The sequence below is a fragment of the Halichoeres trimaculatus genome, unplaced genomic scaffold, assembly GCF_033239565.1.
Source record: "Halichoeres trimaculatus isolate MK-OKI-2021-1 unplaced genomic scaffold, fHalTri1.1 fHalTri1_scaffold_10, whole genome shotgun sequence".
Classification (NCBI taxonomy): Eukaryota; Metazoa; Chordata; class Actinopteri; order Labriformes; family Labridae; genus Halichoeres; species Halichoeres trimaculatus.
The window spans coordinates 9,622,330-9,638,654 of NW_027437187.1; the positions used below are offsets into that span (position 1 = coordinate 9,622,330).

A 16,325-nucleotide genomic window follows, 5' to 3' on the forward strand; every position below is an offset into this window, starting at 1 on the left:
TGTTTCTGCAGTGTCTCTGCCCCAGCGCCACGTGGACATAAATAATGGATGCAGGGAGAGTCATTACAGCAACTCTGGGATACCAAGCAGGTTATTCTGTTCTTGCAAACCATGAGGAAATGGATGACTTATGCTGGCCTTACACCAGATGACATTTCAAACCATTTTCAAAGTCAGAATGAAATCTTAAGAGGTTTGATGTGTGCTTTTGTGATTCATTCTGAACTGTTTCAAGACAGTCCTTGTCTTGCTTGGCATCACAATTAATCATTTTTAAAAAAAAAAATTTTTGATGTTTTTACAAGTCTTTGGTCTTGTCTTTTGCACATACAGTTCAAGACTTGAACAAATTTTCAACAGCTGATAAATGTTGTCTTACCAGTAGGAAACCTAAAATCAGCAGGGTTCAACACAACAGGAAGATAAAGCTGGTGTGACTGAAGCTTTCTCTCACTTCTCTCCTGCTGATTTTCTTTTCCTCATGGTTGACTTTTTCTGAAATGATAGCGCTGTGACAAGTCACTGAAAAAACCTCAGTGTCACAGGAGAACACTGTGAACACATGTAGACAACATGACATCGCGAGAAAGCAGCATTTTTACTTATCGTAAAACATTAAACCATCTGCTCTGCAGTCTGTTGACCATGTATCCAGGCCAACAGGTCGCTTTTAATGTTGATCCTGTGAGGTGAGAAAACATATCTGCACTCTCTTAAAATAATGCCCAAAGTCATTTCCTTAGGTTTTCCAAGATAAAAAAAATATATAATTTTTGATTATTATCAATAGTACTGACTGTCCCAAAGTGGTGTGCACACACAAACTACTTCTAGGCACAGCCCAACAGGCATCCTGTAGTGATAACAGTCTAATGATGATTTGATTATATTTAAGCCTCAAGGTTGGACGTGTTGTGTGTTCAGAGATGTTCTTCTGCAGACCTTGGTTGTAACCAGTGGTTATTTGAGTTACTGTTGCCTTTCTATCAGCTCCAACCAGTCTGTCCATTCTCCTCTGACCTCTGGCATTAACAAGGCATTTTGGCCCACAGAACTGCTGCTCACTGGATATTTTCTCTTTTTGGGACCATTCTCTGTAAACCCTGGAGATGGTTGTGGGTTAAAATCCCAGTAGATCAGCAGTTTCTGAAATACTCAGACCAGCCTGTCTGCTTCAACAACTATGCCTCACTCAAAGTCCCTTCTTCCCCATTCTGATGCTTGGTTTGAGCATGCAGATCAGCAGATCGTCTTGACCATGTCTACATGACTAAATGCATTGAGTTGCTGCCATGTGATTGGCTGATAAGAAGTTTGCGTTTACAAGCAGTTAGACAGATGTACCCAATAAAGTGGCCAGTGAGTGTACATGTGATATCTAGCTGATACATCACAAAACATTTTTGAAATCTTTGTAAATAAGAATATAAAATTTGGTAATAAAAATAAATAAACAAATATAGACACTACACTGTTGATTACCTATAGTTGGAAAGACAGAAAAGAGTTCACGGAAAAGAGTTGATCACATAACAGCCACTGATTGTGGAGCCTCTTCACTCTTTGCTTTATGGACTGAGCTGTTTTGCCAAATAAAATGTTGATTAAGAACACTATGCAACATTTTCAGCCTAGTCTTCATTAAAGTAAACTTGATTAGTTACCAGTAGAGAATGAGCCATTCTTAAAAGCTTTCAAACTTGCTTAAATCACATTGTATTTTGACCTAAGATGAAAATCAACAACAAAAGATTAAAACTCAAAAAGAAAAAAAACCAAAACACAAAAACAGTCTAAGTCTCACTTTTATTGCAGAGGTAAGATCAGTTGATCAGTTTAACTAATGATGTAGAGGATATAACCAGAGATGGCCGGCATAATGAAAAGATGATTTAAGTAAATTAAAAAACAAAACAAAAACAAAACAAAACATGTTTTGTCAGCCAGTAAATCGAGTTGGTGACAATAAATTGTAAATGCATGTTTGAGAAAGTAGTCTTTCAAGTTATAAAAAAAAAAAAAAAAAAAAAAAAAAATCATCCCTGCTCTCTCTTCCCAACAAGCAAAGACTCATTTTAGCTCTTTGGGCTCAAATCAGTGTCAGTGCTGACAGTTCAGACTGTCCTCATCTCAACATCAAACTTGTTTCCCTCCAACAGATTTACTCTTCCTTCTGAGCTTTTCTGTTTGTTGGGTCACGGTAACCATCCACAGCTCAGCGAGACCAATGAAATCCGCAAATGTGAGGGATTTCATCTGTTACGACTGCTCATTCAGAACACCATAATAACTCAGCATGCTTTTATTGAATAGGATGTTCAAGGTTATAACTTTAATCATTTTTTTTCAAGCCAATCCGACTGGAAAATATTAAATTTTACATCCAGCCTTATCTTTTAACTGTAATATTTGGAAATATTTTAAGACTGAGACTTGGGTGATTTAACAGAATAATTGGTCTCTGAGTGAATTCAACTTCTTCCTTTGTTTTAAACTCTATTAACGAATTTGTCCAACCTTTCTTCTCCCTAGTTCCAACCTTTTAGTATCTTAATGATCACATTTTTCACCGTCATCTCTCTCATTCCCATTTCTTCCCACTCCTCTCCTCCAACAGACCATCTCTCATCTGCTCCTCTGCTGAATATAATTCTCCACCTTGTTGTTCTCTTTGATCTCAGGCCTTCATTGAATACCGTTAGTGAGACTCAATTAAAGCGTGCACAGGGGAGGGGGGGTTAACAACACACACTTTTACCCACAATGCCCAGGGGGCTCAATTTATCTTGAGGAATGCTCAGCCCCCCAAAAAACCTGTGATTGACACCTCTAACCTTCATTGGGATGTAATCTTCATCTTTAGCACTCAGAGATCTAATTAATTAGGGGGAATCTCATTTCCTCACTAATGCAACTGGACAGAGGCATGATAGAGGAGGGAGAGCAGGGAGGAGGAGGGGGGGAAGGAGGAGGATTGAGATGGAGGGGGAAAAGGGGGGTGCTGTATTCCATCAATGCCTGTGAACGTTGTCCACCTTGTTCATTTCAGGGGAAGAACACGAGAACGTGAGGTGGTTGAGTTCACACCAACTGCACTGTATTGATTAGAGCTGCCAGAGCTCTGGCTACCGGCCATCACATAAGGAGACACTGCAGTAACACTCCTTATAATGGGATCTCTTGGTAATGTACTCAAGTGTTTCACCTTCTTTTCTGGGCTTCTTTCCGATGTTCCATCATTTACGGTCTGACTGAGGAAGCATTATCTGACTGTAACTACTTCAGCCTGCACTAAAAAAAGGGTGCGTAAATCTAATCTTAACAATTCTGTTACAATGGAACTAAGTGGTTTTGAAAATGAACATGAAGTCATAAGTGTGAAGTCATGGGTGTGTAGACATGTGTTTTTCTTATAACTGAAGTTTATGATCAGACAAACATCTGCCAGGGGGAGTGTGATATACATCTATATCTTAAACCTGTTGTCACTTCACTTGTAGAAAGTGTCACTGTCACAGCTGTCCACAGCCTAAGAAAAAAAAAAAGAAAGAGAGAAAGAGAGAAAGAAAGAAAAAAAAACCCTCTGTGGGTTAAAGTTCTGTTGCAAAGAGACCTATCCATAATAAATAGTAGAGTACTGAATGATTGGAAAAATGTGGTAAAACCTGAAAGAAGACTTTAAATTATATAAACACTGCTCATGATACTCTCATTATAATTGCTGTTTTTCCCTCAAAGGAAATTTTTTTGTGTGTGTGTTGCTCAAAAAGACCAAATTTCCTCAAGTTCGTACTGTGAAACAGGCAGGGGTAAAGAAAGCAAAGATGCTTCCTGACGGTGCAGATATATATCAAACCCTCTTCACTCTAAAAAAAAGTTTGGGAGGAGAGCTGATCCAGTTTACGAGACAAAAGTCAATGGAATGATTAAATCTGCATTTTCTTTATCCAGAGAAGAAGTGACTTAAAGTTAAGTGTCCCTGTTATTAGGAAACCCGTGTAAGGCAAAGCACTCTCCACAGATCTTAAAACAGGGGTTACCAAACATTTCAGCCACAACCACCTGGGCAAAAAAGACAAAAAAGACAAAAAGTATAAACATAAACCTAATTTAGCTGACTGGTGGAGAATTGGGCATTTTATGTGCATAATTTGCTGTGTTTTCTACCATGCAGGTCAGTTCCATTCTCCTCAGCAAGACTTGCATTTTATGGCATTTTATTTGACTATAAAACAGCACAGGTCCCCAAGTTACTGACCTGTACCATCCCACTTTTTGGTTCCCACTGGGGTGGGGTGCCAGACATGCCAATCTGATCCCAGAAGTTAAGGCTAGAATCTGTTCTGCTCCATACTGGACTGCTTGGTGTAAAAGGGTCTTGATTAAATCTGGCACCAATGATAATTCTGTTATCCTGCTTTAGTCAACTCAGGAGGTCTTGTGGCAATAGAGAAATGTGGGCAAAGGATCAAACATTTTCTGTTTGCATGGTTTTATATAAAATCAAATCCCTAGTTTTGTTTATCTTCTACATTGATGGATTAAAAAATAAAATGCATTTCCAAATAGTATGAAATTTGTAAGGCATTTAGCCACTCTTTACTTTTGCAGCTACGGTCTTAACACGCGAACTGCCAAGGCAGTCATTTTGACTGCTTTCAAAATTAGCAAGGTTATAACTTTGTTGGGATAAATCCTTTGCACCAGTAAGACCCTGACTGTTCCTAAATGTGAGTAGATTTTATTTAAATGTTAAAATTTTAAAATACAAAAGAGATTGTGGAATACTAACTCGATTTACCATAGCAGTCAAAGTAACTGCATGCTTTTTACATGGGGTGTCATATTTCACAATGTGCTACATTTTCCCGCTCTTTCTTCTGCTCTATTTTTTTTTGTTTGTTTGTTTGTTTGATTGCTATTTTTTATGCACTGTGAAGCTGAAATCTATCTATAGCTTCACTCAAAACCAAATAGAGGCAAAAATGATAACCAGAGGGAGAATGACATTTATTTAGGCTTTAGCCCTTCTTCAGAGGATGGAGAAGCAGGTTCAGAGAGTGATATCTCTTGGTGTTTGGAAGAATGTTCATCTAGCTTTTTTTTAATTATAATTTCCATTTTGTGCCATAATGTGCTTCTTAACCTTTTTCAGTAATTCAGAGATCTTTTGATTGATTATCCAAATTGTATTCAAATAATGTCTGAGCTGTCAAAATGACTGCTATGGTAATTCCAGGAGTTGCAAAAGTCTGGTAGACCGTGTGTTAGAACCCAGTAGAAGATCCCACAAAAAAAAAATCACAATATCACCAGAATATGTGTAAATTGCATGGCCTATAAATGGAGTGCCATGAATCATGTTAACTGTTAACATTTTCATCTTCTGGATGCCTTCATGGATATTTTGTCTCAATTAAAGCTGTGAGGAACAAATCTGTAAGATACTATGGCACCACTCCCTCACTTACATATGCGCCACAGCTTTATCAAAATGATGCGCAAATCACTTTCAAAAGATCATTGTGTTAATCACCAGCAAACGTTCAAATTGCGGATGAGAAAGAAGTGACACTCTCTCTTCTGTTCACACAGTGGAAGCTCAAAGGATGTTAAAACTTCACAACATCCTGCACTTCATACAGGATGTAGCAGAATAAAAGGATATATTCTGTATCGAGTGTTTCTGAAGGGTAAAAAGATCTATGAATATATTTCACACTACTTGTCGTTGACACCAGCTGAAGTTCATTTACATACTGTAGGTCTTCATTCTCTCAGCTCCTGAAGATATACACTCCTGTATCTGTAAATTACTTCCACACAACTCCGAGGCGTGTGGCTACAGATATGGTTGAAAAACATCTCTTTGGGCAGTGAATACAAAGTGCCTTGGCTTCTTTGTTGTTGCTTTGAATAAAATCAGTCTGCTGCTGCTGCGGCTAAAACTGTTCCCCCTCCTGCTTCAGCCTCTGCATCCGTGAGCCTCACACACAGTCCAGCTCCTCCATTAAGCTGCTGTCTGGAGGCTGCATCTCTGAGCAGATATTGAACCAGCACTTCACTGCCTCTCTGATCATCCATCCTTCTCGTCGGCCACCTCACAGGCAGTTCTGCGCCTCTTCACACGGACACCCCGGCCCGGATTTCCATGCCTCTTTCTTCCTCATCCACCCAGAGGCCTAATACCTCCGCCCATCCTTGACGGCTTCTCTCTCCACCCAGCTCATCTACTCGCACTTTTTCCAATCTCCAGATCATAATAGGAGGATGAAAAGGGAGTTTATAAACTGAAGTGCACATCAGATCTGCTGTAATGAAATCTTATCAATGTGTTTCCTGTGCTGTATTATTTGCATATAAATGACATAATATAATAAGTCTTCCCCTGCCTCTACCTGGGAGGAGTAAATATTTCTCTGTCTGCTTTGTCTCGTCGCAGTGACACGGGGAAACGAGACGCTAATTGAAGAGAGGGAAGCATCTTTATGTGACGACTGACATTCAATTATGTTTGGGGGATCAGATTAGGTGGTGGCCCCAGAAATGTTTGAAAACAACATTTTGCAGAGCGGCAACTCTGAAGGCAGCCGAGGATGTAATTTGAATGGCTGTTAGAGGCCCGGCTCTGAATGGCGCTGCTCTGAATGGAATCACTATGCTATGACCTGCGAGTAATTGGATGTCCACAGTGAAGTGTTGACAGAGGAGGGGAGGCGAGGCTGACAGACAGTGAGGCCGAAGACAAAGGGGGAAAATAACACAAAATGAAAATAAGCAGGAAAACAATGTAATGAACAGGCAGGACGAGGGGGAAACAGAGCGATGAAGGGGGAAAGACAGCGCTGAAAATGGATGCAGTTTTCCCGAAGAGTGAAACCTGCCAAGGCTTCAGCTGTCATTTATCACAGCGCACAGGCACATAGGCACTCTGGCCACTGAGCCAAATAAGCCATTAGGCAGGATAAGCTTTCTTATCATTCAAACACCGTCAGGAAGCACAGCACCGAGGTCTCGCCGCACAGACACCGGGGTCACTCCGCTCACAATCACCAAAACATACTATCCAGCTGATCAGGGATAATTGTGCTTGTTCATCCATCGTCCTGTCACTCTGGATTTGTCATACTTACGCAAACTTGAGGGGATAATGTAAAGCAAACACATTTACAGTGCAGCTGACAGCAAAGAAAAGTCCTTAATTTACACAACAAACAGGTAAAGATCACATGCTGACGGATGATGAGAGTGCCTCCACTAACAGAAAAACCAATTCTGTCAGCAGGGATTATTTTTAATGCATACAGCCTGACAGGCTGAGTCTGTTTCAGCTGGCTCACGCTGAAGGAGAGTGCTTTTGTTATGATGTTTTCAGGTGCAGATCTTTTTCCAATAGAGACTGTTAAGCAGTACTTTTCTGCCTGAAAGTCACCTTCAGGTCCACAAAAACTGAGCTGTATTGTATTTGCTTGTTAAGATGTGCACTCTGTTTGACAAGGAGGAAAGAAAAAAGATTTAACAGGCACTCCCAACACATCTCCAAAGATGGAGACGGTAAAAACAAAACTCTAAATAGAACCAACATGAAGTTTTTGTTTTTTACCTGAATGTAACCATCAGACTTCAAGCTACACACACAGACGCACTCACAAAGAGACATCCATTTTGCCTCCCATGTAATTCACCTTTGTAGAACATGGAAGGTGATGGAGGGGTCGGCCGACTTCATCGATTGGCTATCCTTAGCAGTGACAGTTCCCAGATTGGCCAGAGAGCATTAGGGAGTCAGAAAGTCACGCTGCCATTAGCAGTCTGTCCTCTCTGGTTACAGCCTGCCGGCACACGGACACTCTGTAGACTTAAATAGATCACAACGATTGGTGTGTGTGTGCATAGGTGTGTGTGTGCATGTACCAGTGTGTGTGTGTGTGGGTGGGTGCACTTGCTTGTCGAGGAAATGAGATAACTCTATCACTGCCTTGTGACTGAAAATATATTCTGCATGAAGTTCAGGCCAATAACCTTAGCTCTTCCCTTTCGTTTCTCCCATTTAGAGTGTGTCATTACTCCTCTTCGACATCTCTGTGTCCATGTCTGTCGGTCTGCGACTGAGTGGGCTGTCCATCATGTTTTAGAGGCTAGTATAAACCAGAACATCAGTAAATAAAAAGCCACTCCACATGCTTTTTATACACGAGTAAACTCAAGATGATATTCAGGAGAACTTTGCTTTTTTGTAAGCTACACAGAACAGTAAATGGACTTGTACTAAAAAAAAAAAAAGGCCTATCATCCTCACAACATTTGCACACTGATGCCAGAGGCTGCCGTAGTGATAATAAAAAAAGAGGACTCATGCAGAGATTCAGGGCCAGTAATAACAATTTCAGATTTATTGCTGTTACGTTAGAGATTGTTGCTGTTTAACAAGTGTGTGATGTCTATGAGGGTGGAAATGATGGGAGGAGTGATTTGTTTTTTTTTTTTTTGTTTTTTTTGTGGAAATGTAGAGCTGTGTATAATCAGTGCGGCAGTGGAAGTGAAGTCAATGGCTGCATATGATGAACAGGAGGGGACCGAGCACAGATCCTTGGGGGACACCATGTGTGATGGGATTGGTATGGGATTTGCAATTTTGGATAGAGATGTACTTAAAATGACTGAGGCCTTGTTCACACATCACCAGGCAAGGGTGTAGAATTGTGTATGGACCATATGGTCCATACACCAATCTCAAACTATGGCTGAAAAGTCCCCACCAATATTAAGGTTGAAAAAAAAAAAAAAAAATCCTCATGCAGCACACAATGGGCTCTAATTTCGTAGACCTGGCTCAAGCCTTCGCGCTAAAGGCGTGACTGGCGCACTTTGCAAGTTTCCTGCAATGCCAAGAGAGGCACAGTCAAGGCGCAGAGGAGCGCAGAGGTGCGCATCCACACCTCCCTCCGCGAAATGGCACAGAGGGAGGGGAAAAGCCGTGAGTGGATTTAACACACATAAATTCTTCTCCACTTCCTCACTGCTTCCCAAGTCTTTGAGACAGGTCTGGATTTCAGATAAAAGAAGAAAGGTGGAAGGCTTTTTCACCAAACCAAGAGTAAGGCAATGGGTAATTAATGCAAAACACCATTTCAAACCATTTTTTCACTCTCAATGGCGATCAATTTGTTACTTTCACTTTTCTCAGGTGACAGAAGAAGTAACAGAGCCATCCTCTCCTGCCACTCCACCCCACTCCAGCAGAGGAGTGGCAGGGTTACAGCAACAGGTGAACTTGAATTGGGACAGGGTGGTTGAATGGAAAGCCAGCTGGTGCTAGCTATGTCCCCACAAATGCCAAAATCAAATTCAAATACTTTCGTCCCCATGAACCAGGCAAATCCGCTGATAAGTGCAACTCGAAGCATGCTAAGCCCTTTCATGGCAGCGCTTTTCAGATGTGAATCCTGTGCCATCCAATCAGAATGAACCCCCGACATTTTTTGGTGACGTTTGAGATTGAAAAACTCAGTTGTCCGGGATCTACACGAAAACATGAAAGTGGAGTTTCCCAAAATCTTCACTTTGGCCACAGTTTTCAGAAAACATTGTTTTTAGAGACGTAAAGCTGCGGTTTCGTGTGGCTGACAGGCCTAAACGGATGAAACCAAATGTGATTTCCCAGATCCCCCACTACGTGTGGACAAGGCCTGAGGGGTAAGATTTGAACCAGGAGAGGGCTGAATGAGTTGCAGGATTGCTGGCTGGTGCACCATGGAGGGATCATTGGAGTCAAAAGCTGTGTTGAGGCTGAGGAGTATAGTAAGAGACCATCAGTATTAACTAGATCCCAAACACCACTGGCCAACAGCACAATCAATCTGGGGTTCAGTGTCTCGATTAAGACACGCGACTGCAGGAGCTGACATCAAACCCTTGTTCGTCTGATTGAGAGGCATCCCACTCTACCACTGAGTCAACCTAAAATGAAGCTCCTGTCCAAGTGCCTTCATGACATTTCTGCTCCACATCTAGGCACCTCCTAAAAACCCAGTTTGTTACAAAATACTTCAACTGCAGAACGGCAGCCCAGTTGACTGAAGAGTCTAGGTTTTCTGAGGTACTGGGTCAAGCTTTCCACATTATGCAGGATCAGCAGAGGCGTCTTCAGATCTTGCTACGGTCTGCCTTCCTAGTCTCATGTCTGTACAGCTGATTTATTAAGATCAGAGATGGTTTTCTTTTCATCACTTGCAGTGACACATGGGAACAAAGCTACAGCTCTCCTTCACCTCCACATTGAAAACATCACCCTCCCACAACGGCTCTCTCAAGCTGCTGTACGCCTGCCTTCACTTTAGCTGAGCAGAGCTGAACCCTCTTATTACCATGACTGAGAAATTGCACCATTTTCTTTCTCATTACCAGTCAGATTAATTCTCTGTTAGACCTAATACGAAGCAAACTAGTGAGTTAAAGACAAGGAGCTTTTCAATTCTTACAGTACGTCCACTGTTCTGATCTAATTTAACATTCCTCCACGTTTGAGAAGTGGAATAATTTCCTCTCCACATTTTGAAAGTGTTTGCTTGTGGGAGCTGCAGCAGCCTGAGCTTAAAAGTAGATATGGACATAAAATTAATGTTAAAATTGACTTTTTTTCTCCTGTGAAGTAGAACGAGCTCTTCCAACAACATTCAGCTGATTAAGAGTTTTCATGTTGTGATTCCAGTCAAAGACATGAACACTCATCCATCTATTCAGAGGAATGAAAGTGGCCTCATTCCCCCCAGCAATAGAAGCTGTCAAAAATTACAGCCTGCCATTGATCCACCAGCACGGAGTGTCAGAATAAAAAAAGACAGTGAGTGGAGATGTGTCTCGAGTAAAGTGAGGAGAAAAACACAGAGCGGTGGAATAAATGTGCATATCAGGACTGGATTTTACGCCTCTGAAAAAAGGCACTAGAGGGAAAATCAAACTGATTTCAATGTCATGAAATTGATTGTCCAATTTTCTCTGGATTGCTTTCTGCCTCCCTGGGGTAGGTGGGGTGTCTGTCCAAACGTGTTTAGAGCACTACCTGAATTATATCTGAGGAATTTGGAGAAGAGAGAGGCAACGTAGAGCTGCTTGTATGTAAACCTCTTTGTTACTCACACATACACATGTGCCCAGCATGCTGTCTCCAAAAACTATGGCCTCTACAGCAGATGGAAGCGATGGGTGTCATGGTGGAGCTGTATTTATGGGAATGTGCTGAAGTGGCTGGGTTTAAATCTCCGTGGACCCAGAGGAGGACAGTTTAAAACGTATGCCTTCTGCACTTCCATCTGGCTCAGCTGACTTACTGTGCTTTTGAAGAAGTCACACTTCTTTTCTTTTCTTTTTTTCATTTTACAGAGATGCTGCACTGCGGCTGGAGTCTTGCTAAACCCCGGGGACATTTTTGTAAATCCAGCACACTAATAAATGACGACGCAGCGTGGAAGAGGGAGATAAATACTTGGAGATACAACATAAAGACAATCATACATGCTGCTCCAGGCTTATACAGCTTAGAGGTGGTCCTGTTTTCAATAACATTAATTTAACACAGGGATAGTTTCACAGACAGGGATTAGTCTCAGCTGTTTCTTCTTGGTGATGTAGTATCAACATTGGTGGCAGACAAAGTCACCATATTGACTTTGCTTTCTCAGCTTTGATGGCATTGAAAACATTTCATTGGCTGGGGCATCTTCATTGCAGTGTGTTGTCTCCTTTGGCTATGCAAAGATGCAGACAAATGTGATGGTTCCTTAGTGTAAGGTAAGGTAAGGTAAAGTCAGGGATATGGAAAGAACTCTTGTAAATCAGGTGCAATTCAAAACCATCAGTTAACAAAAACCCTCCTTATTTATTGTCCAGTTTCTTCAAAGTCACAAGATTTTTTTCTAACCTCTGGACTTTTAGCAAAGGAGATTCAGAGAGGGGGTTACAGAAGAGTTTAAAGGTAAGTTTGAAAGAGTATGCCATTACACACACTGACAAAGACAAGATAAGTTGATGTGTAAAAATCTGAAAGTCTCCTTTATGAAAGAATTGTGTTTTCTTACCCTTTCTGTAAAAAAAACAAAAAAAAACAACAAACAAACAACAACAACAACAAAAAACTATGAATCCGTCAAAGGCCACATCTTTGCAGAGAGTTTTTGTTTGTTTATTATCAATGTTCTTTTTTCAGAAGCATTTTCTCGAGGCTTCATAATGTCCCTCTGGTGCCCCCATAGCACCTTTACATGATTTACAGTTTTTATATAATGGAGTTTTCTCACACTGGTGTTTTAGAAAATCCTCATTTCAGCATTTCAGCAAGTGTTTCTTATTAGCTGCTGTCTCTTCGAGGCTTCTAACACCACAAACCAGCTTGCCTCTGATTGGCCAGCTGTCTGGAGGCCTGTAGCCAGAGCTATGGACAGACCTTGGTGTTTGAGGACCGCCTCTACAATATGCAATACATTTTTATATAAGGACCTCATCATTTCAGCAAGTCTCTTGAAAATCCCATGAAAAGTTTGTCTTGAGCAAACTTTTATTGAACATGTGGTGAATGAAAACCTACACATTTAGAATGAATATCCAGCATTGTTACTTTATATCCATGTTTGAAATATGGGAAAGCACAATACCCCCTACTTGGGTCTCAATTGTGACAAAATGTGTGTGATATACTATGCCACAATGTCACGACAATTTCTTAAAAATAAATAAATGAAAATAAAAATCATCAAAAGTTATTTGATGCCACAACATACACAATACAGTTCAGCACCCAAAACTATATTTTGTCTATATTTTCATCTTTGAAATGCAGCAGTAATGGTCCTCACTTCATTAGATCACTCTTAGGATGGTTTTCAAGACTCCCAGTAATTCTCAATAGACAAACGGAACAAAATAAATAAATGAATAAATACATAATTAAAAATGATAATAATAAATAATAATAATAGTAATAATAATAGCAATAATAATAATAATATAAAGAGCAAAAAAAAGATATTACATTGTATTAAATAAATTGATAAAATGAAAGAAACAGAAAGAACTTATAAACTTAAAATCCATCTTTGTTTCTCCTTGACAGCGACAGACAGAACATTTTTATGAAGCCAGGTTCAGCACATGTACACCAGACACACATCAGACGGAGCTGTCCATTGTTCTGAATCAGCAGTTAAGTGATGGTCACATGAGCTCCCTCTGGATCTCTCGTAACTGCAACACTGGTCGCACCACTTCTTTACTCTACAAGTTTGTTTTTATGCTTGCAGTCCTCCAACAACACTGACTTGTGTGATGGCTCTTAGAAAAAGTTATCAGACTTCATGCATTTCCTCATTAAATCAAAATAAGCCTGGATCCATTATGACAAACTTTAAAGATACTAAGATATAAAATGAACAAAAATTAAATTTTTGAGCAGAGGCAGGTATGTAACAGCTCTTTCTAAACCATTCTCAGTGAAATTAATCTGAAAATATTGTTTTGGGTTAAACTAGATGATAATTTAATGAACAAAGTGAGTGAAAGAGTCAAAGATGACTTCTTTAGAGAGGTTCTGAGACTTGAAAGCTCTCACATCTTCAAGAGTTCACTGCCTGTGGAGGATAAAGTAAAGGGAAGATTCTGTCTCTTTCAAGAACTTTGGGAGGTTTAATTAGCCCAACAAGCTGGTCGACAATTTTTGTGTGTGCTGTCTTCAAAGGTTTCTCAGTTGTGATAATTCTAGGCTGTAGACGGGTGAAGGGGTGTCGTGGATAATTTTACATTATCTGGAAGTGATCTGGAAGCTTCCACAGGAAAGAAACCACAAAGGCCAAGACATGTTGCAGCATCATTCGATGCCTCAAAGACTGAATAAAGAACAGCATCACCAGCGCTCTGTGCATCGATTGCATCTCATTTCACCAAACTGTTAATCAATTAAGCACATTAAAGAGTTTACAGTGGGAGCGGCTCATCAGAGCGGTTAGCCACATGGTTCCAGCAGTTCCGGATGGGAGGTTTTCAACCAGGCTTGTTGGACAGCAGCAGAACCGGCAGATGAGTGTGTATCACCTCAATTAAACTATGCGCTAAGTGTCTGACAACAGCTAATATTCCTCTTCCACCAGCGAGCCCAATCGATGTTCTGGCATTCGTCACCCCGCTGAAAAAGCAATCATCCCACTGTCTCGCTCCTGTTAGACGGGGAAATGGAGAGACACTCATCTGCCGTCTGCGCCTTCCGCTGGAATGCACCAGCACTTATTTTGACAAAGATACACACAAACACAAATAGGTGTCAAATGTGGCACACACACACACACACACACACACACACACACACACACACACACACACACACACACACACACACACACACACACACACACACACACACAGGCACTCTTCTCACTGCTCACAGCAATCGTGAACTGAAACAAAGAAACAGCAGTGACGGGTGAAAAGCTTATCAAAAGAATGTGTCCAGCAACATCTCAGTCCCTGCTTCACACTGAGAAAGACCATCACACACACACACATGCACACACACACAAACACACACTCACTAAGTCCACCCACCTCTCTGTCAAGTAGCATAGGGGAGATGTGGGTGACAATGTCGCCTCTTTCTTCATCGATGTAAAACATGTTGGAAGACGGCTTGTCTGGCGACTGCCTGACGATGCTGTAGCGTAGCGCGGCGTTGTCTGTGGCGGGGTCATCTGCGTCTAACGCTGTCATTGTCATCACTATGGTTCCTGTAGGAGACAGGCAAAAGAAGACAGCATTAAACGTAGTTCTCTTGTACAGTTGTGAAAAAGAGCTCAATGCATGTGTCAAAAGTAACCCTCTCAAATATCAACCAAAGTTCTTGAAGAGTTGACTGTCATGCTTTTGGAGCACGTCTCACAGGACAAAAAAAAATCTCAGGAATTTAACTCAAGAAAGTTGTGAAAAGGACACAACAGGAGTAAAAGATCTAAAATACAACACGTTGGCTAAACCAGCCGATAACAGCAGAGAAAACTTGAGGTCAGCAGGATATTCCTCGTGTCGTACAATATGTATCATGTTGGAGTCCTAAATCAGAGCAATCATGGCAGCAGGTGTATGAAAGGCACAAATGCAAACTGCTGTTGCTCAGACAGCTGTGGAAAAAAAGTTCACTTTTTCCTATTAATGTATTTTCTCCCTCGTGTCAGCTCAAACAGCGTGATGCATTTTATTTGGTAATGGGAACAAAAATGGAAACTCTGCCCGTTGCAGCTGAGCTGAAATAGAAAGCAATCTATGATACACCCCGAAACCACAATGTGTGTCTGCGTCTGTAATGAGACGCACTCGCACACACACTCTCTAGACTCTGTGTGTGTAGTGTGTGCCTGCATTAATCTGTAATCTGTATGGTCATAAACTGCTTCATGTTGTCAGTGGCATTGACTCAAATAATCTCAAATCTGATTCAGCGCATGACTGTGATCTGGAGAGATGGCCTGGTGTTTTAAAGAAATGCCTGGCTCACTGTAAATACAGAGTTTGTGTTCAAGTGAAATTTGAAATGTTTTTTCTCTAAATGTGAAAAAAAAAATCCTATAGAAAAATAAGTAAATAACATGATTATAATCAGTTTCAGAGACTGTAGCATGCTGTAAAGGATAAATAACTCAACACACTGATACAGGGTGGGCCAGAAAGATTTACCCATCATATATCTCTATTTTGTTTGCTTAGCTTTTGTCCTGGAAACTTAAAATTTTGGATAGTTTCTCTTATAAAGCATAGCTTTTGATGTACCTGAGTTCATTTGTTTACTCCTAATGATTGTCGAGTATGGCATCAAGGGTAAGCGCGACCAGACTGTGGCCTTGAAGGAGGCTGGACTGACTACAAATCATGAAAAAGGTGAATGTTTGTCGTAAGACTGTCTACAATGTCATGAAATGATACAAGACGACTGGCAGTACCACCAGCAAGCCAATCCCTGGAAGAAAACGTTCAGTCCAGACCAAAAGGGTTGTTGAGATGATGTGGAAGAGAATCCAAAGGAATCCTCACAAGAGCATGAGGGCAACAGCAAAGGAAGTGAACATCTCAAGAAGTTTACTGAGGAGAATCGTCAAACAGGATCTCAGACTGAAAGCACTAAAAATGCAACACAGGCAACTGATTTCAGCCGCTTCTAAGAAAAAACAGCTTGGCAGGGGGGAAGTGATGCTGCAGGAGATCCAGAGTGCCGCAGACAAAGTCCTGGTTTGGTCTGTTGAGAAGATCTTCACCGTTCAGGCAGTGGTCAATTCCCAGAATGACAGGGTTAA

At 41.0% G+C, this 16,325-nt stretch overlaps 1 protein-coding gene across 1 annotated transcript in view; it reads right to left on the reverse strand.

Annotated features, from left to right (window-relative positions):
- Nucleotides 1-16,325, reverse strand: part of cdh13 (cadherin 13, H-cadherin (heart)) — a 516,276-nt gene that overhangs the window by 170,189 nt on the left and 329,762 nt on the right. Inside the window, exon 8 of the mRNA XM_074678416.1 lies at nt 14,590-14,768. Coding sequence (XP_074534517.1) covers nt 14,590-14,768 — 179 coding nt within the window. The remainder of the gene's footprint in view (nt 1-14,589; nt 14,769-16,325) is intronic.